General features: G+C 34.6%; 1 protein-coding gene across 1 annotated transcript; it reads right to left on the bottom strand.

Moving 5' to 3' along the window:
• Positions 1-2,864: 2,864 nt before the first annotated feature.
• On the bottom strand, positions 2,865-13,442 carry LOC311625713 (protein LEG1 homolog; the record flags this gene model as incomplete). The annotated part of the gene is made up of 6 exons (XM_084890228.1): positions 2,865-2,968; positions 3,389-3,627; positions 7,301-7,437; positions 7,727-7,911; positions 11,734-11,820; positions 13,127-13,442. 6 exons carry the CDS (start codon positions 13,440-13,442, stop codon positions 2,865-2,867), a joined length of 1,068 nt encoding a protein of 355 aa, XP_084746354.1.
• Between the last annotated feature and the right edge of the window lie 208 nt (positions 13,443-13,650).

Here is a 13,650-nt window from a genome sequence, read left to right as displayed (position 1 = left end):
GTTTAGACATTGACTACATGTTGCACTAAATGTTCATACATATTTGAACTTTTTTCCTGGGCTTTATCTTCTATTCTAGGTCTTGGTCTGTTGTTTCATATTTCACATTACTATACATAAGGAAGCTTTGTCGTATGTTCCAACAAATCTATAGTTTCTTTTTAATTTTCAGAGTCTTTTTTTTCTGACTGCTCTTTCTTATTTTTTTCTAGACAAAATACAGTATCTGCTAGAAATTTTAGATTTAAAAAAAAATTCCTATGATATTTTTATTTGGATTATATTATATTTCAGATAATCTTGGAGTGTTAACACTTTGATGAAGCTGAGTCTTTCTACATAAGTGTTTGTTACGCTTTTTAATCCTTCCTCTGAGAAATGGAGATAATAGCAGTCCAAAATTAAATTATTTTTTCAGTACAATGAAGACATCACAAAAGTCAAAACTGAAAGCACAACTGAGAACACGTGTAGGTAATTATTTAGTTTCATAAAGAAATAACTAGAACTTTCAAAGTAACCATTGAAAAATAACTGAAAATAATTCACAATTGTCATTCGGACTGTGATATAGATTTCTGGTTACCTAACCTAATGTCCACTTGGAGGATCCGAACCTCAGCAGAAGTGGCCAGGGATAGCAGCCTCCACGGTGGTATCTCTACTCACCATGGTGTTGTTGGTTTTCCCTCCTCCACCTGAGATCACCCTGCATTGCTTGAGGAAATGGTAATGGTCTCTCCAGAGGTAGTTGCCATACAAAACAATGTTGATTCTACTCAGAACCCACCCCCACTACTTTTTTTTCCCTTTAGACCTCCTATACCTAAACTTAAGTCCCTTCAGGCTCCTGATAGTGAGGTAAAAAGGTGACATGTGAGAAAGTATGCTACACTCCAAAAGAACTGCTTGAGTTTTCAAATTTATACCAGCAGAATTATATAAAGCAGGATTATAGAATCAGGAGTTCTCTGTTTACACTGGGAAAAGCCATATATAGATGCCTACCCAGGGAATCACTCATTCATGGAGCCAAGCCAGCCCTCAAGTCAGCTTCAGAATTTTCTATAAAGACTTAAGGAATAAAATAACTGATTATAAGAGTAACATCAGTTCAGTGAAGCAACAACATGCAATAGCAGAATAGAAAATGTGCTGACATTTTTATATTTGACTTGTTTGATAGAATGGCTTTTATTTTGTGGAAAAATAATATGACTTATATTTCCTGACTAATTTGTTTTTCTAAGAAATTCATTTTTTAAAAATTATGTTATCACAAAATCATTTAAAGTAGTTAATCATATAGCTTGGTGTGAAAGCCTTGAAGTTTAGCACAATGGATTGGGAGAAGTGGGTTCCTTTGAAGCTTAATCTTAGCTTATTTTGATTGAATTAGGCCCAAATCAGCAGCAGTCTTTACTACTGATACTGAATTTTTGGACTGGACTCTGGATTCTTTGTCCATCAGAATCTAAGAATGAACAGTGGATCTGGTTAACAAAGCTTTCATCTAAGGAATACTGATAATATTTAAAAATTTGTTTCTTTTCATAAGGGACAATTTTGATTGAGAGGTAGCTAAAAAATACTGGAACTTCAGTGGAAATTATAGAGTGACACATTAAGTGGAAAAGATATAACTGGTGCCTGGACCTTTGGAAGATGCTGAACCTAACATAATTATTTTGATAAATGGCATCAACAACAATTTAAAAATGACAAGTTTTAGATAACTTTTAAAATATGTATTTTTATTGATTTCAGAGAAGAAGGAAAAGAGAAAGAAAAAACACACATCAATGATGAGAGAGAATTATTGACCGGCTGCCTCTTGCACATCCCACACTGGGCATCGAGTCCACAACGAAGGCAGGTGCCCTGACTGGGAATTTAACTGTGACCTCTTTGTTCATAGGTTGACACTCAACCATTGAGCTATGCTGGCCAGATAATTTTAGATAACTTTTAACTCATATTTTTAAATATGTGCTTTTTCCATATAGGAGCTTCAATATTAGCCAAACTTATATTTAAAAAAGAAAATGATAAGTTTTAATGTTTCACACTGGAGCAGTTGAGGCATTTTCTACTTACATGGTAAAATTATTTCTCCAAGTGCTCAGACGCCAAGGAAATGGCCTCTTTCTCTATCTGGACTGACAATTTTGCTGATACTGCAAAGTACTTTGAGCTCAGTCACACATACTTAAAATATATAAAATTTCTATTTCAGATGTCTAAGATTTTACCTTTTTAAAATGTTTTTCTTGATTTTATTATTATTTTGTTTTTAATCCTCAACCAAGGATATTTTTCCACTGAGTTTTAGACAGAGTGGAAGGGAGAAAGATACTGATATGAGAAAAGCACATTGATTGGTTGCCTCCTGCATGAGCCCTCACTAGAGCCCTGACCAGAGTCCGGGCTGGGTAGGAGCCTGTAACTGAGGCACATACCATGCACTGGAATCAAACCCGGTACCCTTCCATCCATAGGTCAATGCTCTATACACTGAGCCAAACCGGCATCATGTAAGAATGATCTGTTAGAGAGGAATTTACCTTGCTTATCTGCCACTTTAGATTCAACAATGAAAAAATGATCAAAACCTGCCATCAACATAGATGTTTATATATTCATATGTAACTCAGGCATTCCATAAGATTACTTTGGCTTCCACCAGATATGTACTGAACTTCTGAGAGTGGCATGGGGTAGATCACTGGTTATTAACTTCAAAAATACAAAGGTGCAACAGAGATAGTAGGAACCAGAGAAAATTTCATACAATCTAAATCCTAACATTTAATTGATTTTATATGTAATTAAATTGATCAACGTAAGTGCATAAATTTAGGTTATTAAGAAATTGGTATTAAAAGTAGCCGGTTAGTGAGGAATCGTGCCAGGGACCGTGCAGGTTTTAAATCCATAACCTTGTTCCAGATTGTAAAAAATGCTCCTCCTGTGAAAATAGGGGGGAAAAAGTATATTTTCAGTCAATAAGAGTCAATAGTAACACCCTTCCCATCCCTGCTTATGATGTTGTTGTTGTTTTTTAATTGGAATGAATGTTTTCTTGGGAGGAGAGACCTGATTTTTGTTCAAATGACACAAAAGCTGAGTGATATTTGGCAACTCAGCCTTCCTGGACCTTGAAGTTTGTTTATGAACAGATGAGGTAGAACTACAGAATCTACACTAATTCTAAAATGTTGAGATTGAAATGTATAACATTCATTGATATTTTCCTATTTCCAAGAAAGGGAATATTAAATGGTTAAGAAAAACAAAACCCACAAAGACAGCTTTAAGCTTACAGCTGCTTATCTGACTTTGATTCATTTATTTTTTCATGCATATTTATTATAGCTCAGAATCATACCTGTGAGTTTATTTGTTTCCGAAATGAGTTTTACTGATGTCATAAGTGCTTTTTCCCGTATGTTGAAGTTACTTGTGAGAACTATACGATCTTGATCTGTGAGTAGCCTATGAGGAAAACCCACTAATAATTTTGACCCACTTTCAAAGTATGGGCGATATAACGCTGCTTCCAAAAACTCTACGGTCACTAGAAAGTCCAGGCTGAAGTCTCTTTCTGTTTCAGAAGAATAGAATGACCTAAAAGAGGGAGATATTATTAGCAACATGAGTTTTAGAATATTTTATTTTACATGCAAATTAAAGTTCAAATGTGAGTTTTCTCTCATATCCTTAGGATTGTTATATAATTTATTAAATAGCTCACTTACCAATTTGTACAATTTCAGTGTAATATAATTAATCCCCATAATATCTTGTACATTGTGTCTGGCTAGAAAACCTCATCAACAGCCATAGAAATTTCTAATTCCTATCTATTCACTTTTCTTAACGTAAGTTGTTTTCCACAAAGGAAGCTTGGGGACTGGGTAAAATGAGCCAATATAATCAGTAGGCTATTATCTAATAGCAGCTTCTGAGAATTGTGCAAGAAAATACATGGTTGATTCTGAAATTTTGAGAAGTTGTGAGATTAAAAACAAAGTAAAAAGATATTATGGACTGAAAATTCATATGTTGAAATTCATATATAAAAAGAGCAATAGAGACCAGAGCAATCTCCATAATATTCAGGGAATTTCCTAAAAGAGATAATTTATACAAAATATAGAATGAATATTAAAAAAAAATTGGGTCAAAGCAAGTGTCAACAGATTCCAATAGATTGAAATAAAACGGAAAACAAATTCATAACAAAAAGTAACTAGAAAGTTTTATATATTTGGAAATTAACCCATTAAAAATTAGTCAAAGAAAAGAGTCACAATAAATTATAAGACAATATTTATTAGATGTAATGAGAAGATGAAATATTAAATCTTGTGGTGTATAGATAAAACTATACTTAGAAATAAATCTATAGTCCTTAGTGGATATAAGTTACCTTCATTTTTATCTTGATGTAAATAAAAATAATTTAGCAAAAAGAAAAAATAAATATAGAAGCTAAAATAGTGAAGTGAAAATTAACCTAAATTTTTTTTTTGAAAGTCAAAATTTTGTTTTTGCATAATATGTGGCTTAATTAGTAAAATCTAACAAATGTAAAGGAAAGAAACCACACCAATTTCACACTAAATCTTCCAGAAAGGCATTTTCTAACTCACCCTCCATTTCATTGTATACTTGATAGCCAAAACTAAAAAGAAATAATAAGAATGGAAAATTGCAGGTCAATTTTGCTTGAGATTCAAAAATTGAATATTATGTTAGTTTATCAAATGTAGTAATGCATATTAAAACAAGATAACACATGGTGGCCAACTTTGTCTGTTTCAGAGATAGAAGGTTAATATGTCATATGAAAAGCAAGCAATGTATTCTTTTTACATTCACACAAAAATAGAGAAAATTATTTTCCTAAATTAATGTAAGAATTGGCTGATATTTAATATTCATTCATTAAGAAAATGTTTAAAGGAAAGAATAGAAGGGCAAATCCTACCAACAAAGGCTATCTATGAAAATCCTACACCTGATTTCACTGCTTTTATCCAACCTTGTATAGCAATGCAATAAGACAAGAACATTTCAACTCTTAGTAGTGAATCACTCAGCTCATTCACTAAATAAATAAATAAATAAATAAATAAATAGGAAATGAATAAATTACATGATTTGGAAGACATAAACACAACTCTTAGTATTTACACAGTAAAATATTTATACAAATTATATGAAGGAAAAACATCCCATTACCTATGAGAATCAATAAGTGAATAGAGTAAAATATCTAGATACAAAGTTATACTAAAAACCCTTGCTTATATACTAACAAAACTATATCAAAAATTAAGTTGAAAAATCAATAGCATTAATGATAATATAAAAACATCAAACATCAAATATGTAGTTTTCAATGAAAAATTTTAAAAAAGTTGACACAGGACACCATAAATCGCCATTGAAAAATACTAAAGAAAGATATAAACATTAATTTTAATCAAGTGAAACAGCTGTTTCTCTAAATCTTTGAATATTAACTATTTTTTACAGTTCAACCTAATAAATGGGGTAAAAGTATTGCAAAGGTATAAATTTCCCTCCCAAATTCAATGAATTAGTGAAATCCCAATCCATTTTCCAACATTTTTTTTTCTGCTGGTGAAATTAAGTTTAGTATTTTAGGATTTTAAAATTATTTCCACATTTAGCTACTACTCCTCAAAGGAGTGAAATGTAACTATAGCAAATATTAGAAAGGAATGAGCCTGGCCAGTTCATAGTTAAGCATTGACCTATGAACCAGGAAGTCATGGTTCGATTCCCGGTTAGGGCACATGACCAGGTTGTGGGCTCAATTTCCAATGTGGGGCTTGCAGGAGGCAGCCAATCAATGATTTTCTCATCTTGATGTTTCTATCCCTCTCTCCCTCATCCTTCCTCTCTGAAATCAATAAAAATATATTAAGAAAATAAAAAGGGAATTAGGTCACAGCTCTCGAACAGCAAAGCCAGCAAGGAAGCACCCAAGTTGTTTTATTTTTAAATAAAATGTTGAAGTAATGAACATAACACCATTAGCATTAAAATGCATGGTGTCAACCTTTATTATAACTGGACAATTTTTAATACTAAAAGAATGGAATAGTCAGAGTGATGAGGAATGTTAAAAAAAGAACCTGCAGTGGCAAAGAAAATAGAAAAACAGAATTTTATGAATAAGTGAGGAAACTTTGCCAAGATAATTATCTAAATCAAATACATCGCATTCACAAAATCAATATTTTCAATGAAAAAGAATACTCTCTCCAAAATTTTCTGAGGTCTCCATATCAATGTGTTGTGATGGGAATAAACATCAAGAAGTTTGTTGAAGGCAATTTTGAGACAAAATCTCATGTTTAATTACCGAATGTAGATAATTTAAATCTCTGCAACTGGCATTTATAAGATGACCAGGAAGCCTTGGACAGGATCAGGCAGTCATAGACAGTTCTATAAGCAGGAGCACAGAAGCTGACAGAGTCAAGGAAGACCATGGAGGCAAAAGGCCTAGAAGAAAAACAGCACCAGGACCAGGATCCTGGACTTCTCTTGAAAGCTCTTATTTAATTAACACCTAGATAAGGCTGACTGATAAATAGCAGCAGACCCCATTGGCATCATTGTCAACTATTAAATGACATTCCCTATATTTGCTGGGATTTAATTTAAGCAGGTAAATTTCACATAGTTTACTCTAATACATTTTTATTTGTAAGAAAAGAAGAAAAAAAATTTAGATCATCCTTTTAAGAAATCACTTAAAAAGTATTATATGTATCAGGTGATTGGATGAACTGCATAGACTTGCCAGGCAATGAACAGATACTACTTACTTCAAACCATTTTTGTTTTTGGTGGTGAGGTGTGGTGCTGCAATCTGACTCAGAATCCTTTACCGCTGTATTTGCATAGATACCTTATATACACATATAGAACCCAAGAACAGAAATAAATTGCATCTTGAATCTATTAAAAACTTGATTAGACACAAATAATTATTTTATTACAAACTGAACTGTCAAAAATATATGACACTTCCTCCTGGTAGAAGTGTAAACAACCAGCCATCTTCATTTCAATATCTTCACCGATTGACTATATGATTCTTCCTTGAGTTGCAAATAAAAAAATAGAAAAACTATTTCCTGAGGCATTTGGAAAAGACGAGGAATGAATATTTGAGACAAAGAAATTTATACATCTGTCATACAATGCCAGAAGCAAAGGGAAACTTTAGTTGTATCACATAGAGCAAATATCTTACACATCAGAGAACTTCGATGTTGCAATATCAATGCCTACTTGATGGGCCTCCCACATGTAAAGGATCACCGTGTCTTCATCTATGTTGTAATAAGGAACATCTCTGATAATGTAAGTGACCTCTCTGGACATCAAATACTAGAGAATAAATAACATGGTCTATATAAGTAGATTATTTCAAAACAAAATTAAAATAAATTTAATCACCAACATCATGAATTTCTAAAATAAAATACTGTGAAATATTCATCCAGTTGGTTGTCTAGAAATAGGTTGATTTTTAAAGTAAGTTTTAACACTTGAAGATGTTTATATGCTTACAGTTTTATCTGCTTGTAAATGTAAAGTTATTTTAAACCATAAATCTCATAGAAGACTCAGTGTCTTCATTTATCCTACTCATACAAATATAGTCACATTCCTTTACCGTATAAAACCTGTTGACTACATCCATAGCTTGTGGGTAGGATGCACGGCATTCTGCAATCGAATAACAGAAGTCAGACCTGTATTCTTCTTGAGATACTAACTCCACCTGGTATGGTAAATCCTTCAGAAACTCAGATTCAATTGCAGCAAGAAAATACAGAACAATCACATAGAAGTTAATGCCTGTAATGAAGCAGAAGAAAAGTGTCTGGAATCATCAACTGTTTATTCAAAACAGGAGTTAGCAAAATTACTATGGTTTAGCCTATATAATTTAGCTGATTTATCCTACAAAACATGATGTTGCCGAAACCGGTTTGGCTCAATGGATAGAGCGTCGGCTTGGGGACTGAAGGGTCCCGGGTTCGATTCCGGTCAAGGGCATGTACCTTGGTTACGGGCACATCTCCAGTAGGGGGTGTGCAAAAGGCAGCTGATCGATGACTCTCTCTCGTCGATGTTTCTAACTCGCTATCTCCCCCCCTTCCTCTCTGTACAAAATCAATAAAATATATTAAAAAACAAACAAACAAAAAAAAAAACATGATGTTAAACTTGTTGAACTCTAGAAAATGCAGAGGATGAAGAAAGCTTAGGCTTAATCATAGTCATAAAATGTTATACATACCAGGGGAACATCTGGGTACAGATACTTGTGCATTATCTAACTGAGTCACCATGGTTTCAAATTATTTATGCTTTATATTTATGCTCCTCAAACAAAAAATATATAAGGTATGGATGAAGAAAACATTTACCTCAGATTGGGTAAATATGTAGATGATGCTCAAATATGTTCCTTGTGGAGACTCTTTGCATAAAATGAAGAAGAGGTTTTGAATGAACTATCTTGTTTATCCTCTCAGTTTAGAGCAGTGATTCCCAAAGTGGTCTATATCGACCCCCAGGGGTCTATGACAACCTGCAAGGGGTCTACGTCAGCGAAAAAAAAATTTGGGGGTCCATGAAATGAAAATGGGGGTCCACGATAGTGGATCTCAACATACACTGATAGTACCTATTTACTTACATCATATTATCTTATAATATAAAAACATATAAATTATTTATAAAAGTACCTATGAAGTAAAAAATTTATTATATATGTTTATAAAATTGTGTAAGTTGTAGGATAAAAACCTGCACATAATGATATACCAGTATCATCTTGTTACAAGCATATGCGCAGTAAACATTCTTGCCAATTTTTGTCTCAAAGCTTCGCGAACTTGCACCGACTTGTTCAATTCGTCACTCTATAAATATGAATGTGAGAAAAATAGGTTCATTCGTTTCCTGAATCTTGAATAGGAAAGTGCTGAGAAAATATTTTAAAAAATATAAACTGGTAGTTTATCATACAAATTATAGTGAATCAGTGTTATTTTGTTTGAGAATGCCGGAGAAAAGTAGGTACATTATTTTGAAACTAGGTTTGATGATGTTTTGACTATGGTAATACCACCGTGGATAATTAACCCATATGGTGAAATAGAAGAAACGAATGTCATAATACAAGAGGAACTGACTGAAATAAGTACAAACGAAGAACTTAAGGTTCAGTTTAAAAACGGATATCAGCAATTCTGGCTGCAAAAAAAACATACCCTTTACTTATCCCGTATTATGGAATATAGCGAGGAAATTTTTTATTTCCTTTCCATCGTCATACCTTGTGGAAAGGGGGTTTAGCGCTGTTACCAATCTCCTAACGAAAAAAGGAAACAGACTGGACATCACTAGCCGAGGAGATTTAAGATTAAACCTTACAAAATTGACACCAAATGTTGATAATTTAGTATTAAAGCATCAGGTTCATCCTTCCCACTAAAAACATTTACTTATTGCTTAGTTTATTTTATGTTACATATATTTTATATAACAGATACAAAATTTTATTTTGAGTAGTTTTAATTTAAATTCAATAAATAAATGTATAAAACTTAACATGTGTTTTTATTTCAAGTTTTTAACACTAAACTTCACTACAGTTAGAAATTTACAAAAAAATCAATATCAGGTAAGTAGGGGGTCTACCCAAAACCAAAAAACATGGCAAGGGGTCTACGGCACAAACAAGTTTGGGAACCTCTGGTTTAGAGATTAATGTTCCTGACTTTCTTTCCAATCAATATCCAAAACATTTCCTTAATTTTCAACTTGTTATCTTTCTTCTGGTTCTTGATGCCAACATCATTTTTACCAAGCACTCACTAAGTACTTGTGCATATTCTGTTATGGACTATTTATTAAATTCTCAATTCCTGTATTCATCTCATCTACCAGGATTCTGGCAACTACCAGTCCTGGATAATTCCTAGGCCTACTCCTCAGTCTGGCTTTGGCACTCACAGGCATGGATCCATGTTTTCTGTTCATGAAACAAAACTGATCTTTTATAGAAATTGATCTTTAAGACCTAAAATGAACCTTTCAACTGGAAATGAAAAATTACCAATTTTTTTTTTCTTTCAGATTTTGCTTTAGGAAAACAAACTGGTGTGATATAAAAAAAATTTATTTTTAAGATGGAAGGGTGAGTGTTAAGAATCTATTACTAGCCCTGGCTGATTTGGCTCAGTTGGTTAAGGGTAGTCCCATACTCTGAAAGGTTCTTGGTTTAATTCTTGGTCAGGGAACATGCCCAGGTTCTATTTCAATCCCCAGTGAGGGACCTATGGGAGGTGGCCAAATGAGGTTTTGCTCCCATATCTATATATATCCCATATCTATATTTCTCCCTTTTCCTTATTCTCTAAAATAAAGTTTAAAATAATTAAGATAAAAGGAATCTATTCCTAGCTTTAGAAAAAAGCAAATTACTCAACATCTCTCAGCTTCTATTTGATTATTCTTTTACTAGAGGCCTGATGCATGAAATTCATGCATGGGGTTGGGGGGGGGGCCCTCAGCCCAGTCTGCAAACTCTTTAACCTGGGACCCTGGGGGATGTTCTAGTGCTGGTTTAGGCCCGATCCTAAATCGATAGTCAGACATCCCTCTCACAATCCTGGACCGCTGGCTCCTAATTGCTCACCTGCTTGCCTGCCTGGTTGCCCCTAACCCCCCCTCCCCCAGTGGCCTAGTTGCCCCTCACTGCCCCCCTGCCAGCCTAATCACTCTCAACTGCCCCCCTGCCAGCCTGGTCACCCCAACTGCACAACCCCTTTGGCTTGGTCGCCTCTAACCCCTGCGCCGCCCGCCCCGCCCCCCCCCCCCCCCCCCCCCCCCCCCGCCCCGCCAGCCTGGTCACCTCTTATTTGCCCCCATGCCTGCCTGGTTGACCCCAACTGTTCCCCTCTGCTGGCCTGGTAACTCCTAACTGCCCCTCCTGCTGGCCTGGTCATCCCTCATTACCCGCCCCCCCCCCCCCCCCCCCAGCCTGGTTGCCCCACACAGCCTGCTGTTCAGTCGTTTGGTCATTCCTCACTAATCCCCCTGCCAACCTGGTCACCCCAGGCAGCCTGCTTGTTCAGTCATTTGGTATTCCCTCACTACCCCCCCCCCCCCCCCACTGCTGGCCTGATAGTAGGCATCCATCTTGTGAGGGTATGAGGGTTAATTTGCATATTACCTCTTTATTATATAGGATGAGGATATTAATATCATGGTAAGGATTGAATTAAACTATGTTATCTAAAGTACAGTGCTTAAATAAGATGGTAGAAAGTAGTAAGTGTGGAATAAATAGTAACTATTGGGCTGGTGGTGTGTGTAATAAACAACAGAATGTCTGAAACACTGAGTACCTTTAAGGATGATCTCTTTTAGTATTTATCTAAAATTAATAATATTTTGTACATAATTTAGAAATTGTGTAAGATTTACCTTTCTTATTTATTTTCTTAATTGATTAGCCCCCATAAAAATTGCACAGAAAATTGTATATCTTTACCAAAAAAATTCAGGATTTACCCCAACTTATCCTACCCTATATAAAGGCATAGAGAGCAAGCATTACAGCCACAGCTCAGTAAAGAAGCATGGGGTGAATATAACACTTACCTCCCCAGCCACTGTTGATAGATACACAGCCAGGAGTTCCAGCGTCATAAGCACAGACTGAACTATTAGAAGGGTCTGAAAATCGATCTGCAGAGTAAATGGAATATGTAAATAATAATAATAAAAAATCTAGAAAGAAAGTTTAAACTTTTAATAAAAGTCATGAGAAAAGGGGACAAAGACACAAATATTTCCCTCCATAAAAATAGAAAGAGGGTTATTCCTGTGAATAATATGGCCCATTCATAGCATTTCACATTTCATTCACTTTGAGAGCTGAAAGCTTCTCAGAGATGTCAGCCTGTGGAGACCACTAGACCAGCAGAGTGTTTCAAGTCTGTTGGTCACTTGTTTTCTCTGAAAAACAAGAGTTCTTGCAGTGATTCCGATGTGCAGGAAAGCTTTTTCAATACCAAAGCACCACACTCTAATCCTTGCTTCATTCCATAGTTAGCCTGAGCTTCTTGGAAGTCTAATCACTGTCAAAGAATACTGCTTGGAAAAGAATTTCATGAAAATGTGAAACTTGTTCAATTAAGGAACCTTGGTAAGAAGGAATTTGATTATTGGACTAGAAACAGTAAAGCCAAATAGAGAAACTCACTTACACAAGAGGAAGAAAAGAGAAGAGCTTTCTAGATAGAAATCCAGAGTTCCAAGCTGAAGCATCTCATCTCTGCTCCATGCCCCCACCTACTGTATCAGTACAAGAAGAGAGCAGTCTAGTTACTAGACCATTTTTTCCCCGTTTTCATTCTTTTCTTTTTTCTCAATTTAACAATGAGTAGAAAGTAGAATGTATGTTGAGAGCCACAGATTAGATATCTTTTTTCACTAACAATTCAGGAGGCAAAGATCAGGCTTTTAAGGAAAAGTACCTTAGTTTGTGTGAAACTTCACCCTGTGTTTCATAGTTAAAAGAAGCCTTTGCCATGTTATAATAATCTTACCTCATGAAACAAAGGGCTGTATAGTGCCACATTTCTTTGACAAGATTGGTAGGCCTTAAGATGATGATATCTCAAAAACTGAAGATTTTGAAACTAGAGGGGAAGATTTTTTCTCCAAGTAGTTTGCTTATCTAGTTCTCACAAATTAATTTTAAAAACTATATATATATATATATATATATATATATATATATATATATACTTTTTTTTTTTACCAAAAAAGTCTATAAAATGTTAAGAAAAAGTATGCCAAATGATTTTACTAATAAAAAATCATTTGCTTAGGTCATAAGAAGGTCTGAATAGAAAGATGTGGCTATATTGACTATACACTTCATGAAAATTCAAATAATTACATTTAAGCATATTAATTATAATGATACTGTCAGTAGTGAAGAAGGAAAAAAAGCAAGCTTTCTTAGAAAGAATTAAAATGTACATACCTCCTTCATATAGCTTTCCATAAAATATGGTGAGTGCCCAGAGTACATTGTCTGTTTTGTTGTTTCCAAGACCAGCAAAATATTTGTTTGATTTTTCAATAAGGATTTTATACATTCTTAATCGATCAATATATTTGCTGGGATCAATGATTGTTTTGTCATTCTGTACTGGAAATTCTGCTATATCACCATTAATCTGGTCCCAAAAAGGGGGGTAGCTGTCTTTTTCACCTGTGGCTGACTCTGGATTTGGGGCCAATTCCACAGAAAAAAAACTCAGGAATAGAAAAGTGGGGGTAATCAAAGAAGACCACATCTTCTCACTGCTCTTGTGCTTAAGTCTAATTCTCAGCTTGTAGAGACCAACAATATTTATAGAGCTGATGAGGATCAGATGATATTTTTCTGCCAATTAGAAAATAGGGAATCTCTGAGTAGATGATACTCCAACCAATCAACACCTGCATAGCTAATGATATGCGATGATAATAAATGGGCATCTGCCACTGTAGATATGATAATTA

The sequence above is a fragment of the Pipistrellus hanaki genome (assembly GCF_964339955.1).
Source record: "Pipistrellus hanaki genome assembly, chromosome: 7".
Classification (NCBI taxonomy): Eukaryota; Metazoa; Chordata; class Mammalia; order Chiroptera; family Vespertilionidae; genus Pipistrellus; species Pipistrellus hanaki.
This window is presented reverse-complemented; position numbering and strand designations above follow the sequence as displayed.